This window comes from Salvia splendens, chromosome 9 (genome assembly GCF_004379255.2).
Source record: "Salvia splendens isolate huo1 chromosome 9, SspV2, whole genome shotgun sequence".
NCBI lineage: Eukaryota > Viridiplantae > Streptophyta > Magnoliopsida > Lamiales > Lamiaceae > Salvia > Salvia splendens.
This window is the reverse complement of record NC_056040.1, coordinates 2,711,068-2,729,025: the sequence shown is the minus strand read 5'-3', so window position 1 is coordinate 2,729,025 and position 17,958 is coordinate 2,711,068. Positions and strand designations below refer to the sequence as shown.

The following is a 17,958-nucleotide window of genomic DNA, read 5'->3' as shown; positions in this document are numbered from 1 at the left end:
ATTATATTTTCTTTTTTGTAAAAAACTCTCTCTCACATTAATATAAATATATTATTTTCTCTCTCCACCTAACGCACAAAACAACATCACCTAAAATCTCGTGTCAATCCATAAGTGTGTCATTTATTATGGGACGGAGGGAGTACTTTACTTTGTCCGTGACACAGATTTTAGTGCACAATTGATAAAAAAAAAAATTTACAGTATTATTAATGAATAATATGACCCACCTTACTAGAAGATAAAGAAGTTACCTGAAATAAAATAGGCTAATTTTTATAAGACGACTCAAGATGTAAAAAATCTATATTTTTATGAAACATGAAAAATATTATGATAGGACAAATTATTAAAAAATATAGTATGATGTTTGGTCAAATTCTAAGTAATTCCACCATTTTCAATATCATAACTTTGATAATTTCTCAACTCTCCCATAAAAAAAAATCTATTAGGCTATGATTCTGAATTTATCAATGCAACACATGCACGTGCAAAACCTAAACAAGCTGAAGCCGACGCCTCATCCTCTAAGTTTAATATTTCATCCATCCCATAAAAATATATTACTATCTCCGTCTAAATTAAATTGAGTCATTTTTCTAGATAAGGATATTAAAAAATTGTGTTGAATGAATTAAATGATAATAAAATAAAGTATGAGTAATAAAATAAAGTAGGTGATGGAATAAAGTAAGAGTAATTAGATTTTTTTTAATAAAAAAGGTAATGACTCAACTTTATTAGGACATCTAAAAAATGAATGCCACTCAACTTAATCTAAACAGAAAAAATACCATTTTTTATTATTGGTATTTTTTACTTATTTTGGGTTATCATATTAATTAGTTGAATGGAATATTAAATCAAATAAATCTAAACAAGTGGGAGTAAATGTCTAAACCTACTCTGTCTAGAATCTCTCCAAGCTAATAAAAGCCGCCTCCTCTCCGGTCTTCTCACCGGCGACGCCTCCTCCTCCTCTCCGGTATTCACGCCGGCGACGCCGTACTGCAATACAATTCGAGAAGGGGTGATAAAAGCTCATTGCTAGCTGTAACAACAAGTAATTAACTTTAAAGAGATTGAGCCAACAGCTCTACTCTGCGGGAGATAGGTACCGAGAGATTTGGCTCAGTAGTTCGTAGAGCTCTGCAAGTTTATCTAATCTTCAATTCATCACTATCAATACATTGCCTGTTCAATTCCATTCATATTCTTCAACTATCAGCAAATTCCATCTGCTGTAGAACTCGATTGATCAACATCTTACAAAATACTATCATTTTTTTGGTGGAAAATCTGCAGTTTGAGTTTGGATAGACAATGCATGGCCTGAACGCGTTATCTGAAAGCTCACTGGCAATCAGGCCGGCTACAACTTCATTAGCTTTCTTCAATCCTAAGAAAGTTGCAGTTTACAGGAGCTGTTTTGTTCCAATGAACTTTGGCATGCAGTCATTGAAGAATTCATCGCTCAGAGCTCCTCCAGCTCATTGCAGAGCTTCTTTGGAAGCTTCTACTAGGTAATGTAGTAGAATTTATTCTCTTTTCCCTGCTTCTGTTGCCCTATGAAATATGAATTTTTCCAAATGTCTAGGCTTTGTTTGGTGCAATTGGTAATTTTTCAAGCTTAATGTATTTTGTTGAATTCCAAATTTATTTTTTATTATTAGATGCTTGTTATCTGTGCTGCAATATGTGGTATGCTATTACAATTTGAAGGACTTGTGTTTACCATTCAAAGTGCTGCTAATTTGATTTACACTGTATTTGATTTTCAGTAGCACTGAGGTACCAGTCCATGGGTTGTCAGAAACGGTTGTGGGCGTTCTTGGTGGAGGGCAACTTGGTCGTATGTTATGCGAAGCAGCTTCTCAGTTGGCGATAAAGGTGGTCATACTAGACCCGATGGAGAACTGTCCAGCTAGTAATTTATGCCATCATCATATGGTGGGAAGCTATGATGATAGTGCTACAGTTGAAGCATTTGCCAAAAGGTTTGGATTCTATGCTGTTTTACTTTTAATGCGAAAGTAATGTTTGCTATACTACTAATTTGGAAAAGGTTGTAGATGTGGGGTGTTAACAGTTGAAATTGAGCACGTGGATGCTGCAACTCTGGAGAAGCTTGAACAAAAAGGCGTGGATTGCCAGCCTAAAGCTTCAACTATTCGAATCATCCAGGTTTTACTCTCTTCCATAGCACCGTAGACTGAAGCTGTAATTAACATAAAATAATCCTTAGGAATGTATGTTCGATACACATGATGCTATCTATATGTGGGATTAATCTACTAGAAAGCAGTATATTATGGGTTTTGCAGCCCTATTCTCTGTATGATCACTTATACTTTGAGTAACGCCTCTTGGAACAGGATAAGTACCTTCAGAAGGTACATTTTTCTGAACATGGAATTCCACTGCCTAAGTTCATGCAGGTAATTCAGATCAGCAGATAAATTGTACACCAAAGTTTAAGTTGAATAATAACTTAAAATAACAAATAAGTTAAAGTTACTATTTTCCAACATATAAATCGTGCCATGGAAAATATCTGTGCAGATAGATGATCTTGAAGGTGCTAAAAGAGCAGCAGAACTATTTGGTTATCCTCTTATGATTAAGAGCAGAAGGCTGGCTTATGATGGACGAGGCAATGCTGTTGCTAAAAATGAAGATGAGATTTCTTCAGCAGTAAATGGTATCCAATAGGCAATATGAATTTTCTGTTTTGGCATGTTGGCTATACTAGTTAAATTACGTACTCTGCTTCCTTCATGAATTATGTTCTATTCTACATGCTTTTATCTTTGGGCTTGTATGATAGATACTTGGAAGACAAGCAGAAACTAGGAATTTCATGCTTAGAACTGTTAAATAGAACTACACATTTTGTTGCTGATAATTATATCAAATTTGGCTGTTATCCATTTTCAGCACTAGGAGGATATGCTCGTGGTTTATATATTGAGAAATGGGCACCATTCATAAAGGTTAGCTTATTCTGACTACATACTTTCTTAGAGATGTTATATGGTTTAGACTATTGACAAAATGATTAAATATTTTATGTTCGTCCAACACAGGAACTTTCTGTTGTTGTGGCAAGAGGAAGAGATGGTTCTGTTCTATGCTATCCTGTTGTTGAAACTATTCACAGGTGAGCTAGTATTTCTATTTTGATTTTCTTAAAATTGAAATATTATTTTTTATGTTCATTAAGGTATAAATGCTTGGGAAACTTTACTATTTCTATGTGCAGGGAGAACATCTGTCACATTGTCAAATCACCTGCCAATGTATCTTGGAAGTTTCTGAAACTTGCAACTGAAGTTGCATACAAGGCTGTAAGTTCATTGGAAGGTGCTGGTATTTTTGCAGTTGAGTTGTTTTTGACAGCCGATGGTCAGGTTTGTACACTGATCTTCCATCTGCATTGGACACTTATCTTGATATGAACATCTAGACAACATGTCGCTTCTGAGTTTTTTGTAATCATCTTTCGTTCTCTCAGATCTTGCTGAATGAAGTGGCTCCCAGACCTCACAATAGTGGACACCATACAATCGAGTCTTGTTTTACCTCACAATACGAGCAGCATCTTAGAGCTGTTGTTGGACTTCCACTTGGTGATCCATCAATGAAAGTTCCAGCGGCTATCATGTATAATATACTTGGTGAAGATGAGGTAGATATACTCTTTCAGTAGATGTGGTTATAGTGATGGAATGATCAATAATCTTAAAATGTCAGAATATTCCAGAATTCGTAGGCTGTAACCCCCACCCCCTGCATTGTCAGTTTTTAGTGGGCTTTACCAAATTTGGTTGCAGGGAGAAGCTGGTTTTCTTCTTGCTAATCAACTTATTGGAAGGGCATTGAGGATTCCCGGTGCGACGGTCCACTGGTATGACAAACCAGGTTTGTGAACACTTTAGCCAGATTTGTACGTCATACTTGTGTGTTTTGTGTTTGCCCTATACTTACTATAGTAACATTTCATTATTTCAAATGTTTAGGCATGAGGAAACAAAGAAAGATGGGCCACATCACCCTCGTTGGCTCTTCTATGGGCCTTCTCGAAACACGACTGCATTCCATATTGGAAGAAGAATCAAAACAAGACGAGCCTGCAGGTCACAGATTTCACCGCCCTGTGCACATTTGTTTGGGTGATGATTTTTGGGTATAATCAACAAATTCTTACTATTGCAGCTGCTCCTCGTGTTGGAATTATAATGGGCTCTGACTCTGACCTCCCTGTCATGAAGGACGCTGCTAAGATTTTGAGCGAGTTTAACGTGCCAGCGGAGGTTATTACATTTTCTCCATTCTGTGGTTTCTATTTCTGGCTTGAAGACCAGTTTCTTCACAATGTAGACACATTTCCCCCTTCAAATTAGTTTCCGATTTATAGGTAAGAATAGTCTCAGCTCACCGGACCCCTGAAATGATGTTTTCCTATGCTTCATCTGCTCGGGAGCGTGGTATCCAGGTCATCATTGCAGGTGCTGGAGGTGCAGCTCACTTGCCAGGTAGGAAATATTTGAGAATGATATTCTTATTTAACCACATATATATAAGTGTACACGCTTTGAACATTGTGCACGGGATCAGGCATGGTAGCTGCTTTGACCCCCTTGCCTGTAATTGGTGTTCCTGTCCGTGCATCTACATTAGACGGACTCGACTCTCTCTTGTCCATTGTACAGGTATAACTGTTTCCTTCTTTTTGGTTAGCCTTTGGCAATTGCTTGGATTCTTTAGGATTGAAAGAGTAGTTTTTCGAAAAATCATATTATGCTACATTGCTACTATCTGATCGTAATTGTATTTTCCATTCGAAAAGGGCCTTACCAAAATGACCTAACTCGAGCTCATATCTCTTTTCAGATGCCAAGGGGAGTCCCGGTTGCCACAGTAGCAATAAACAATGCAACCAATGCTGGTCTGCTAGCAGTAAGGTTACTAGGAATCAGTGACTTTGATTTGCAAGCAAGGTGGGGCTATCTCGTCTCGTCTGTTATAGATAGCATCAATGCTCCCTTTCCTAACCCAGCCAAAGTTACATATCTGGTGTTTGCTAATGGAGTGACTCTTTTTCCATCCTTATAGGATGGCACAGTATCAAGAAGATAGAAGAGATGAGGTTTTGGTCAAGGATGATAAGCTGGAAAAAGGTGGGTGGGAGGACTACCTCAATTCATGAAGATTCCAACATCGATAGCATTTTTTCCGAGCAGCTAGGTAACGCCAATCAACAATTCTTGAGAAATGAATGATGCATTACTTAAAAACATAACTTATGGTGATGCTGAAGTAGATAGAATGGTAGTAGTCTCAACTAATGACTTTTGATACATGTCAACAAAGGTGAGATATTTTGGAGAGGGTGTATGTGTGTTGTGTTGACAACTTGTTGCTACTTACAGATGTAGAATTAGAGTCATTTTTAATTTAACCTATGTTGATTGAAGTAAACAAAGTGAGGATGTTAGTATTGAATCAAAACAATTTTTCACTTAGCAATATGAAATTTTGCACACAAATTACTCTTATTTTAACGAGCCTCGGAAGATATATTATTTAATATTATAGATACTCCCTTTGACTTGTCGCGTGTTTTAAAAATATGAAAAAAATGGATGTGAGTCCTGTTTGTATATACTTAATTTTATAACTTAATATAAATGAAACGATTTAGTTAGACGTGCGCAGTTATAACCGGACCGGTGGTTAATCTTCAACTAGGGTCGGAATTGTAACCTGACTCTCGCGGTCGGAATATGAAAAAGTGGATGTGAGTCCTGTTTGTATATTCGGGCCGGGTTCAGTGCTAATACTGCTAGTATAATAGTACAAGCTTTGTAATATTTCTGACAATTTATTTATTAAAACTTGGTAGCATAACACATTATTTTCTTGACATGATATGAGATGGTAGCCTGCTGCTTATGTCTTCACTTGTAGCTTATCCTTTGTCACACAAATAAAAATATCGAAAACGGCAAGCACGTATCTCACATATGTAGATTTTATACTACTCCACTGCATAAGTTATGCGTAATATAATTTTATTGTTTATTGATTGAAAATCTTGAAAATTCATTGGGTTTGTTCAATAGAAGTTTCTACCACCAAATTTCCGTAAATTAAGTATATTGACGTACACCCATTTGTTAATATAGTGAAAAAATGGCTACACTACATTCTTGAAAACTCAATATGAATATCCACTAAATTACAAATACTTTCACCTAAGTCTCATTCCACTATCCAAGTCTCCTTCCCTCATCAACGCTGACTTTATTGTATGTCCATTTTTCTTCCTACTCGAAGTCGAACAATAATCACATGATATAAGTAAAAAATTGAAAATTGTCAAATAAATTACGAACGATAGGTCAAATTTTAGTTTGTCTCTTACTTTTTAAACACCGAGTTATAAATCACGAAGTTTGTAATTTTTGCAATTTATCACATCCGTCTCATTTTCAACAAAATATATGATGATATGGCGGTCAATTTTAAACATGGGAAAATGTAACGGGTATATTAGCAATATCAACTACATTTAAGGTGATAGTACATGTTATGCTTAAAAGTTAAAACCGACTAAAATAGCATTATGTATTAATTAGAAAAAGGAGACGGATAAAATAATTGTGAAAATTGCAAATCTCATAATTTATAATTCTATAATTTTTAAATATAGGACGAATCAAAATTTGATTAGACCTTCATTATTTATTTGACAATTTATTCATAAATAAATAAACGTTGATTTCACCCATGGTACACATTGACTTGGGTAGAAATAGCTAGAATGTTAGGCTCTACGCCAATTTACATTCTACACTCTCTCTCTCTTCTTGTCTCATTGTGAATGGATCTTTCGACATGCCAACCATTCATAACCCAACCAATAAAGAACCCCAATTTTCTTTCAATTTGCAAGAAATTGCCGTCTTTGTTTACTTATTTTTATTTTATAATAATCAAACGAATATGCCCCATTTTTATTACATTTTCTATCTCATTGGCCACATCATCATGGAGGTCACCACCCTAGCTTATGCCAATAGTTGGTAGTTTGACTATTTATTTATTTTTATGATACCGCAAATCATCCTTTATTGTTTAAAAAAAGATAATAGTAGTAATTAATATCACATCTTCAATTTCATGTAATACACCATTTTCAGCCGAATATAGGTTTGTGTTTGGTTCAAGCGAAGAAAAGTGGTTATGAGTGATTGTTTAATTTGCATTTAATTTGGATATTAGTTAGAATAATAGAATGTTTGGCCTTTTAAATTGATAAATAAGTAGAACCTTAAAAAATATGGTGTTGGTTCAATAATGGAACGGTTATAACTAATCATAAGTTAGTTTTAGTTGATATACTCTTCTAAGAAAGGAACACTAAAAAACAATGAGTCTTGAAAGGTTGGATTGTTGAAAGATGTATATCTAAGGAGGAGATGGATCATTTCGTTACTAAGTAAAATGAGAAGTTTAGAATTTATCAGTTGGCAGCATAAAATGTATTAGTCCCGCAACACTAACATATCAGTTGTTCCAATTGATATTCTTTATGCTTCCAACTGATGAGTTCTCAAATTCTCAATTTAAGACAGTTCTCGACTTAACCACCCTCCATATAAGAATCTTTATTTAGTTAGCACTTACACTTGCTTCTCAAAATACAATTTGTGACTAAATGATTAAGTTAAGAGATCATCCAAAAAGCTTAAGACTACCTAACCTCTTTTTTAACAATTTCATAAGTCAAAGTAAATGAACACACTCTAAATAACAAATGCACCCACCACAAACATCATTAAATCCAAAGAGTAATCAAGCAAAGTCCAAGTCAAAACCTCACCCCCATCTTCCCCTCTCCCTCTACATAAGAAGCCGCACCCACCTTCTCCCCTCAAATCTCACCCTCCCAAATCCAAACATGCTCGGAAAAAAACTCGGTTCAATGGGAAAACGAAGCAAGAAGGCAAAGGCAGCAGCCAATGCCACCCTCGAGGACTCGCATTACGAATGCCTGCTCGGGGCATGTGAGTGCGGGTCGCACTCACCTACCACAACCACGCCCACGGGGACGTTCGTGGTGTACGTGGGGGGCGAACGAGAGAGGTTCGTGTTGCCAACGAGCCACCTGTCGCACCCGCTGATGCGGATCCTGCTGGAGAAGGCCCACAGCGAGTTCGGGTTCAACCAGAGGAACGGGCTGGTGGTGCCGTGCAGCGTCAATGCGTTTCGAGAAGTGATCAATGCGGTCGAGTGCTGCAACGGAAGGTTCGATTTTGGGGACCTCGTGCATGAGTTTCTTTAGTGCTTTTGTTAGGTTGTGTTAGATCAATTATTACTGGAACCATTTCGATGTCGTTCAATGATGTCTTGTTTTCAGCCATTTTGTAATCTAGTTTAGTAATTTGTCGGAATTAGGTAACACACATCTCTCTCTCTCTCTCTCTCTCTCTCTCTCTCTCTCTCTCTCTCTCTCTCTCTCTCTCTCTCTCTCTCTCTCTCTCTCTCTCTCTCTCTCTCTCTCTCTCTCTCTCTCTCTCTCTCTCACCGGCGGCATCATCACAGTGATGTGACAGAGTCATAGCAATTACATCTCGATTACAAAAGAAAATTGTAGCATTTCGTATCTCATCTTTTATATGCTAATGATGATGATCACTCACTCACGTGTATAAAATGACATCATAGTGCCATAAAAAACAAAGGATTAATTGCTTGTAAAATTATGAAGTTTGGTCAAATTCCAGTTTATACTCTAATTTTCAAATTTAGATGACAAATCATGAAATTTCAAAAATTCTCAATTGTCTCATGATGATTTGGTGATGTCTGTGAATATAGTGATATAAACTTGTGTTACTGTGACAACGTGAAAGGCTGAACAGCGTTATTTTGAGTTTAAGAAACTAAAATATAAAATAAACCAAATTTGATCGAATAAGACAACTGAGAATTTTTTACACTTCGGAGTTTATAATTTTAAAAGATGTTGGACAAACGAGAAATAACATATTCTTTGTAATTTTATAAATTAACCAAAAAATAAAACATGATATTGAAATCGTTGTATATGAAGCTGGTCTAGGACCCAAATCAATCATGGATATTCCAGATTCATGAAATAACTAAATAATGTTAGGGTAATTTGTCGGAAAAATTATTAAATTTGAGGATAGTCCCGAAATTTTAAAAATTAGTCGGATAAATCATGAAGTTTGGATTTGTTTGCAGTTTGACCGTAATGTTAAAAGTAATACTGGTATGTAACTTTCAACTCTTGTTTACCATACACCTTCAAGCCATTTCACAAAGTTGGATCAAGTTCGCGCATTGATTTTTTTAGACCGTTATATTCGGTGTTTGTTTCACTAGATAGTAGATAGGGACAATACTCTCGTCAATCTATTCACTCACGTCACTAATTAGATGACATCACTAATTCGACGACGAGACTTTGGCCACCTTAATAGAGTCATAGTTACTCCGGGAGTCGAATTATACAGACTAAAATGAAGGAGAAAGAACATGACTGCAAGGGGCATTCACTTTTTCTTTGCCCAGCAAAAGTTGGGATGAGAATTTAATTTATCAGAGTACCTCCTCTTTTGGAGCAATGCATACAACATTTTTCGAGACAGCAAACATATGGATTACTGCACAGTAGAATCAGCCGATTAAGCTATTCCTTTCAATAGAATCTCTTTGATTCCATCTACAAAGTCATTCATCTGCTCCCTTGAAAACAATGGGAATGGATATACAAAGGCACAATCTAATTCGCCATCCCTTATCGTGTCGAATGCTGCAACTGAAGGGCCTACTCCGTGAACCGAGGCACATCCGATGAAGTCTTCAAACCCGAGGGCCACTTTCAGTTTGTTTGGAGGATCAAAAACAGGGTCCTCAAAGACAGATACTAGTGAAGTTCGGAGAGACGACGATGGAGTCAAACCAGGGTTCTCTATTGCCTTGCACATTAAGAAGTTGAGATCGGCCATGTCTGTGAAATGCTTATTCTTGTTCTTCGAGTTCATGAACGAAGAATGGACTCGTTTTGCCAGCTCCCACAAATCTTCCCCTCCTTTAATATCATGAGTGTGTAGAATGGCAGAGTGATAAAAACCTGCAAATTTAGACCGATATGGTGAAAACAAGTTTTAACTGCAGATCTAGAGAAGTAGCTGAGCACACATTTTACTCAAGATGACAAAAATCAAGATAATGAGAAACAAAGTTAAAGTCTCCTAATACTAAAATCAACATTTCTTGAACCAGGTGTTTAGGAGCCATCCGAAACACCTGGTTTTGATTATGTTGGATTTTCAGTCTATTGAGTCAACTATACTTGGGCTTGATATATTTAAGCATGTACATTTGACCCTCAGATATTAGTGAACCAAGTAGGACAGTATATCTTTATTTACAATCGATCCTGTACCGGATTTTCAAATCTGGCTAAGCAATACATGTATAAATTTGTAAGTGGATGCAAGATTGATGTACTTATGAATCATGACGACTTATCGAAGAGTCTAATAGAAGCTAAGGTGGAAGGATCAGGAATGAATGGTCTGTTAAAGAGTGCCATAGAAAATGTTCAAGGATTATGTTGTTTCTGCTTCGTTCATATTATTTCATTAATACATTTACGATTGCCAACTTATAAGTCATTTTTTCCTCTTTTATTCATTGGTATCATAACATCCTCGAAATTCAATTGTTCTTCACTTCTATAGTGAACCCAAAAGAACTTACCAATATGGTGGCTGCTAAGCACGGGATCAAGAGCAGACCGGCAATCCGTGAGAGTTACAACTGCATACTTCTCCCACTGTTCACCCGGGAACTTTTTTGACGCATGACAAGCAATTAATGCGGCTGCTGCCAAAGCTGCACTTAACTTTATCTCATTAGAGTTGCACCGCTGCCAAAGTAATGCCAAAACTGAAATCAGTAAGCGGGAATAGTTGTTACGCAATGGTAGATCAAAATAAGTTAGTAATGCCAATACATCCATTTTTACATAAACAGTACTGAAATTTTCAAATGATGCAAGTCAAGAAAATCAGGTAGAAAAAACAATGGAGCAAACGTTCATTATTTAAAATCCTATCACCCTTTGTCAGAAACAAAACTATTGCAAGCCCTACTGTTCGTATATTCACCTATCCATTTCTCCGAGCAGGCAAAACCACTCATATCTAGAAAAGCAACAATTAGCCAGTGTATGGTTTTAAGTAATGATCGAGTCTAAAAATTCGGATAACAGAGTGGGACATTCCAACAGAGCTAGTCACTGAAAGAGAGCACTGTTTCAGCTGATGAGTGTTTGAACAAAAGAAACAACAGAACCAATCATCATATACACACAATTGCAAACCTTCAATCATCCACATTGCGTTAGAAATTCAATGCTGAGCACGATAGTTACTCGACTCTCCATTCCCATGGCCGTCGATCACAACTAAAACTAGTAAAAGAAACCACTAACATCCTTCCACGAACTAATCAAGCAAGCATAACTGCATAAATGCAATGTTCTAAACAACCTGAGACCTAATCAAAGTACATCGCATCAAATCAATCATGAAATCACAGATAATAAAACAATAGCAAATCTCAAGAAAAATTGACTCACAGACAGAATCCGGCCAGTATCCTCCGCATTGATCCTCATCCTCACGACGCGCGACTGCCTGGGCGAATCCGTGTCACTGAAGCTCAAATTGGCGAGGCGGAAAGAGTTGAGAGAGTATCCCAACATATCGACCCCGCTCGAGATGCAATCCTCAATCCCCAAACTAACCTCCATCTCCTGACTCTCCTTCACGGATTCCGCTCGATTCCCCTCCTTCTCCTCCATCAAAGCAACTAATTCATTCATCAGCGCCGCCGCGGCAGCCCTATCGCAGACGGAGGTGTGGATGCGGAGCGCCAGTACCCACAGGCTCCCCTCGAGATGGTAGAGGCTGGCGAGGAAGAGATCGGCGTCGGAGGAAGGGTCTGGATTCTGCCAGGAGTTGTTGTTGAGCTCGTGCTCGAGGATTAACTGCAATGGTGGGATTGAGGAGTGGGATTGGAGGATCTGAGCGGTGGATTGGGTGTCGATGGGGCGGATTTGGAGGTAGGGGGATTGGGAGGTGACGTAGGAGAAGGAGGTGGAGGAGGAGTCGAAGCGGAGCTTGGAGTTGAGGATGGGGTGGGAGGATTGGAGGCGGCGGAGGGCGGATTGGAGGAAGGGGAGGTCGGGGGGCTTGGAGAAGAGGAGGGCGAGGACGGTGATGCCGGTGCCGCCGGGGACGGCGCGGCACCAGCTCAGCTCGGTGGCGCAGACGGCGCGGGATTTGGGAGCGCCGGGTTGCTGCGACATTGGGTTGGGATTTGACAATGACAGGTACGAAGATGAAGGTGGTGATATAGTGATATGTGTTTCTGTTCATCGACGTTAACGATATTTTTATTTATTTTATCATTATTTATTTAGTGTTAAATCCTGAATATGAGGTGATTATGTTTATGTTTATGTTTATGTTTATGTTTATGTTTATGTTTATGTGCGCAATATACGTATATACTGAGGTAATCATGGGATTCGTTTTCTATACCACAAATTTGGCCCCATTTTCGTTGTAATAGTCTATTCTATCATCTATACTGTTTTTTAGTATGATAGTTTAGATAAGAAATGATAGTTCAGATAAGAAATGATAGTTCAGATAAGAAATGTTCACTTATAATTTGGGCCATAAATTATTTGGGCTCGGATTCAGGGTGCATCATGCGCAACTGCGTGCCAAGGAGAGGGAAAGGTATCCGTGCTCCTCAACTCAGACGATATGGCGTAGCTCGGTTAGTAAGATGTTTCTCCCTTGTCTAATTGATGATTAAGCGGGTTAGATGATGAAAAATCATTATTGATTCTCTTTTAGAAAATAAAAGGAAATGTGTTAAGCATGCTTCTACGAAAACTTAAGCATGTTGTTGATATTCAATTTTATGGTCGTGATTGTTTTTTTGTTTGATAATCTTAATTGTAAAAGAATAATAAATAAATAGCCAAACGTCTACTTACAACGGCCATTTTTTGTTTTTCTATTGAATCTTTTTACTTAATTATGTAGTAATTTTTAAATTTTAAATTATAAGTATTGTGAGTAGTGTAGAAAAGTATAGGTGAATAAATATATAAGGAGAACAATTTTTTTATATGATAGTGTAAAAGTATGTCACAATGATCCTAGCTGATTAATCAAGCCGATCATAAGAAACAATGAATCGAAATACAATTTTTAAACACAAAATACAATTCAAACTTCAATCCCATCTTCGATCACTCCCAAATTTGGGTCACTCCATCGATCAAAACCTTACTCATCCGTTCAACAAGCTCACTCATCTGCTCCCTCGAGTGCAGCGGCGCCGGATAGACGCACGTGCAGTCGAGGCGGCCTTCGCGGACGGTGTCGAAGATGGCGATGGAGGGGCCGACGCCGTGGACGGAGGCGCACCCCACGAAGTCCTCCGCGCCGATGCTCCGCTGCATCTCGAGGGAGTCGTCGAGCACGGGGTCCTCGAACACGGTGACGAGCGACGTCCGGAGGGACGAGGAGGCGGTGAGAGCCGGGTTGTCGATGGCTTTCGACATGAGGAAGTTGAGATCGGCCATGTCGGAAAAATGCTTGTTGCTTTTCTTGTAGTCGGCGAAGTCCATGTAGCATGTCTTGGCTAAATCCCATACATTTTCAGATCCTTTTACTTTGTGTATGTTGAGGATGGCTGAGTGGTAGAATCCTGTCGTCGGAGAGAGGTTAATCAGACAGACGATGAAATGTAGCTCAGTTGATAAGATTGTACTATTTTCTTTGACCAATAGATTGCAATGCAACATAAGAGGACTTATTTATTTGTGACAGACACAATACACTAATAAACAAGGTCATTGTAATGTGATTAACACTAAGATGTAATATGATATCGTTAATCAATTAGAGAAGTAATTTACCATAGTGATGAGGGGAAATAGGAGGTTGAAGAATAGCGCGACAGTCAGTAAGAGTGACGACTCCATATTTCTTAGTGTCGGAAGTGTGGAGTTTTGTTGAATTCGCTGCAATTATTGCAGCTGTTGCTAGAACTCCACAAACCTTGATCCCTCTGGACTTACACCCCTGAAAAATAATTAAATGATAACTAAATGACGTAATAGTATAAATTAAGGTAATAAAATTAGAACATTAATCCTTATGGTGTATTATAAAAGAGATAGTGATATAATATAGCATAGAAAATAAGAAATCATTTTATATGTATAAAGAAGCATAGTGTATATATAGGAAAAAATATGGTTCATGAACCTTTCACTCGATATTTCATAGCGTTAGCCTTGTAATTTACTCCCTTCGTCCCACAATAATTGTCACTTTTTTTTTCATTTCGGTTCGTCCCACAATAACTGACACACTTTATTTTTACTATAAATGATAAGTAAGTCATACATTCCACAAACTCACTTCACTCGCATTTTATTATAAAACCAATATTAAAAAAGTAGGTCTCACATTCCATTAACTTTTCCAACCAATTTTTTTTTTACATTTCTTAAAACTCATGCCCATAATAAAAATGACAATTATTGTGGGATGGAGGAGTACATGTTAAGTAACATAAAAAAATATTATGAGGATACGATGTTAGAGTATCTAGTGGAGTATGACTCTCTTTAGTGTTTTATTAAATTGTGTCATACTCCGCTGGACACTCTAATGAGACATATGTGTGATCTACATAGTGAATACTTCGTACCTAAAGTAAAACCGTATGAAATACCTCATCGTAAAGTAATACTCCCTTTTTATACGCTGCATAAAACACCTCATCGTACTATATATCTCTTTATCAAATATTAATGTAAATATACTAATTTCCCTTTTTATTTTGTATAGAAATTTGGAGTAGATACAATACTACTTAAAAGGTATGGCACACAAATTCTGCGAGTACCACTTCAGTTTATTACCTGATTCACATGAGAATTAAATGAATCAAATTATTGTCTATTGTCAGAAATTAAGTTAGTTATTAATGTTATGTTGTCACTCCATGGTAGGGTAAACATAGTCTATTGTCTATACTCTATGACCACTTTTCCCTAGCAACATTTGCGTTTTGATTAAATTATCATTCTTTATTTTTATTTTCTATACTTACTTGATTTTAATATTTTACAAACTTTTATTAGCATTGTTAATCTTTTAAACTACATATGTAAAATATAGCACTCCTCCGCTAAAAAAAATTACTCTCTCTGTCCCACAAAGTTTTCCCAATTTAACTCGGCATGAGTTTTAAGAAATTGTTTAACTTTGTATTAAATAGAGATGTGTAGTGGAATAAGGTCTTACATTGAGGAGATTGAAGGGTGTATTTAATACTCACTTAGTCCCAAGATAAGTGAACTATTTTCTTTTTTGACATTCTCTCTCTTACTTTTTCTCTCTACTTTATTAACCCTCTTACTTTATTAACCCTAAACCCTTTTTCAAAACGCTTTCATTTGTGTCCGCTAATATTAGTTGGGACACTAATAATAATGACCTTTTTGAAGCGTGTTGTATATTTAAAAACACAAATTAACATTCTTAATTTTACTAAAAGATGTCCTGATTTTTTTTAGTGACTACCATATATATAACTGAGTTCTCCACGTATCTTCTAGCACTTAATATGGCGTATTACATAGTGAACTAGGTTACCTATACGTTACACATTTTCTAGCATATGCAATTATGCATCAAATTACTATAAGTACATATTTAATTTATACTCCTACTGATGTAATTTGCATTCTATGACTTGTAGACATATATAGCTAGGTAGGACTAATTTGTTATAGGAGTAATTAATTATCAGCACGTGATCGCATGACTTGGAATTAATTCACTTGATATCATGTTTTATTAAATTATTAATGATCAATTAACAGCAATTTACTTCAGTTTACCTCAAGAATCAGAGCGGTATGCTTGCTTGCTATTTGCAGCCTCACAACCTCAGACCGCCTCGGCATTTTCGTATTTTGGAAGGTCAAATTCGTCAACCTGAGAGAGTTCACCGAATATCCCAACGTGTCCAACCCATGGGCCCACAGCGTCTTCTTCGCCATCCCAACCGGAATCAAACTCTCGATTCCCATTTTGCCCTCCCCCTCATTCTCTATTCCCGTATTTATCCCCGAGCCCACGACCATCTCCATCAGCTCCCTCAGCACCGAGACCGCCGTCGCGCGGTCGCACACCGAGGTGTGGAACCGCAGCGCGACGACGGACCCGATGTCCGCGGCCGCGTACACGGCCACGTGGAGGATTTCGGTCCCGCTGCATGGGAACGAGCCCGGGTGGGACCAGCTGTTGGTGTTGAGCTCGTGCTCCAAGATTGCGTGGAGCGGGGAATCGGCAGCGGCGGCGGCGAGGATTTTCGCCGTCGTTGGGGCGTCGTGGAGCTTTACGGCGTGGGGGGGCGGGGCGGGGGTTTGGAGGAAGGAGAAGGCTTTGGTGGCGCGGTTGTAGTGGAGTTTGGCGGCGAGGAGAGGGTGGCGCGTTTGGAGTTTTTCAAGGATTCCGGTCAAGGAGGCGGCGATTTGCGGCGGCGGGATGGCCATTTGGAGCGCTAGCACGGTGATACCGGTGCCGGAGGCCACTGCTCGGCACCAGTTTTGCTCGGTGTTGCCGAGGGAGCGGGCGGGGGAGTATTGTTTTTCGGAGCTGTGGATGGCGGCGGCGGCCATTTCGGCGGCGGTGGTGGTGGTGGAGATGTTAAAGATGTGTGGAGGTTTGGAGTGGGATGAGGAAAAGGTTTAGGGCTGGGCATGCATTTATAGTTGAGGGTGGAGTTATACAAGGGTAATTTGGAGATTTCATGTGAATCACATAGCTTGTTCAGACATACTCCCTCTGTTCCACAGTAGTGGGGTCATTTTGCGATTTTAGTACGTTCCATAGTAGTGCACTCATTTTCTCTTTTAGTAAAAGTCAACACAATTCTTCTCATCCACTTTACTCTTTTACTTAATGCACTCTTCATATCTCTACATTTTTTTCAATTCCTACTTTAGTCTTCATTTACTTAACTCACTTAACACATCTTTTCTTAAATCACGTGTTGAAAAGAAATGTCTCCACTACCACGAAACGGAGGGAGTACAAAATATTCATTTTGGTGGTGATGACCATCTTTTATAACCTAGACTTTGTCACAAATATTCAATGCTAAATATTGGAAATGAAAGTTACAGGATTGATCGATCGGAGACAGTGAAAAAGGTCGTCGTTTATGTATCACGGAGCCATCAAGGGTAGATTGGGGATTTTATGTGAATTTCATAACTTGTTCAAACACACAAATATTCACTTTGGTGGTGATTGACCAACTTTACAACCTAAACTTATCACAAATATTCAATGTCAAATATCAGAAACGGAATTTATGAGATTAGACACGGTGAAAAAGGTCATCGTCGACGTCATAAGGTAGAGACGAGTTGTTGCATTTTGAAACTGACAGCAACTCCAAAAATCGAACTTAAATGAATTTTTCAGCCTTCATGATCTGACAATGGAGTCAGTCTACCCCAACCCCATCTACCCCAACCCCAACCACCTGGATTCACAATAACACCATTGTTGTTAAAGGTTAAGCCACTTCACAAGAGGCAACAAAATCGTCAGATAAGCAATCTTGGGTGCCATAGGAAAAGCTTCAATGTCAAATGTCGGAAACGGACACAGTGAAAAAGGTCGTCGTCGACGTCGTAAAAAAATAATTGCTGCATTGTGAAATTGGCAACAACTCCAAAAGTTGAATTTAAATGAATTGAATATGGGATTAGTTAGAGATCCCACACACTCTTCTCTA

At 38.1% G+C, this 17,958-nt stretch overlaps 4 protein-coding genes across 4 annotated transcripts; 2 read left to right on the top strand and 2 right to left on the bottom strand.

Annotated features, from left to right (window-relative positions):
• The first annotated feature begins 892 nt into the window (after positions 1 to 892).
• Positions 893 to 5,528, top strand: LOC121747796 (phosphoribosylaminoimidazole carboxylase, chloroplastic-like). The gene is made up of 17 exons (XM_042141919.1): positions 893 to 1,117; positions 1,309 to 1,526; positions 1,785 to 2,000; positions 2,076 to 2,187; positions 2,379 to 2,441; positions 2,566 to 2,704; positions 2,941 to 2,996; positions 3,090 to 3,163; positions 3,266 to 3,413; positions 3,518 to 3,691; positions 3,837 to 3,924; positions 4,023 to 4,139; positions 4,219 to 4,316; positions 4,421 to 4,538; positions 4,621 to 4,715; positions 4,897 to 5,003; positions 5,119 to 5,528. Exons 2-17 carry the CDS (start codon positions 1,327 to 1,329, stop codon positions 5,210 to 5,212), a joined length of 1,899 nt encoding a protein of 632 aa, XP_041997853.1. The 5' UTR covers positions 893 to 1,117; positions 1,309 to 1,326; the 3' UTR covers positions 5,213 to 5,528.
• A 2,435-nt stretch (positions 5,529 to 7,963) lies between these two features.
• Positions 7,964 to 8,468, top strand: LOC121747809 (indole-3-acetic acid-induced protein ARG7-like). The gene has a single exon (XM_042141931.1). It carries the CDS (start codon positions 7,970 to 7,972, stop codon positions 8,351 to 8,353), a length of 384 nt encoding a protein of 127 aa, XP_041997865.1. The 5' UTR covers positions 7,964 to 7,969; the 3' UTR covers positions 8,354 to 8,468.
• A 1,106-nt stretch (positions 8,469 to 9,574) lies between these two features.
• On the bottom strand, positions 9,575 to 12,500 carry LOC121749565. The gene is made up of 3 exons (XM_042144138.1): positions 11,687 to 12,500; positions 10,804 to 10,972; positions 9,575 to 10,171 (listed from the first exon to the last, which is right to left on the bottom strand). Exons 1-3 carry the CDS (start codon positions 12,416 to 12,418, stop codon positions 9,723 to 9,725), a joined length of 1,350 nt encoding a protein of 449 aa, XP_042000072.1. The 5' UTR covers positions 12,419 to 12,500; the 3' UTR covers positions 9,575 to 9,722.
• Positions 12,501 to 13,243: 743 nt separating this feature from the next.
• LOC121747501 lies at positions 13,244 to 16,843 on the bottom strand. Its single transcript, XM_042141548.1, has 3 exons — positions 16,049 to 16,843; positions 14,051 to 14,216; positions 13,244 to 13,839 (listed from the first exon to the last, which is right to left on the bottom strand). Exons 1-3 carry the CDS (start codon positions 16,829 to 16,831, stop codon positions 13,379 to 13,381), a joined length of 1,410 nt encoding a protein of 469 aa, XP_041997482.1. The 5' UTR covers positions 16,832 to 16,843; the 3' UTR covers positions 13,244 to 13,378.
• Between the last annotated feature and the right edge of the window lie 1,115 nt (positions 16,844 to 17,958).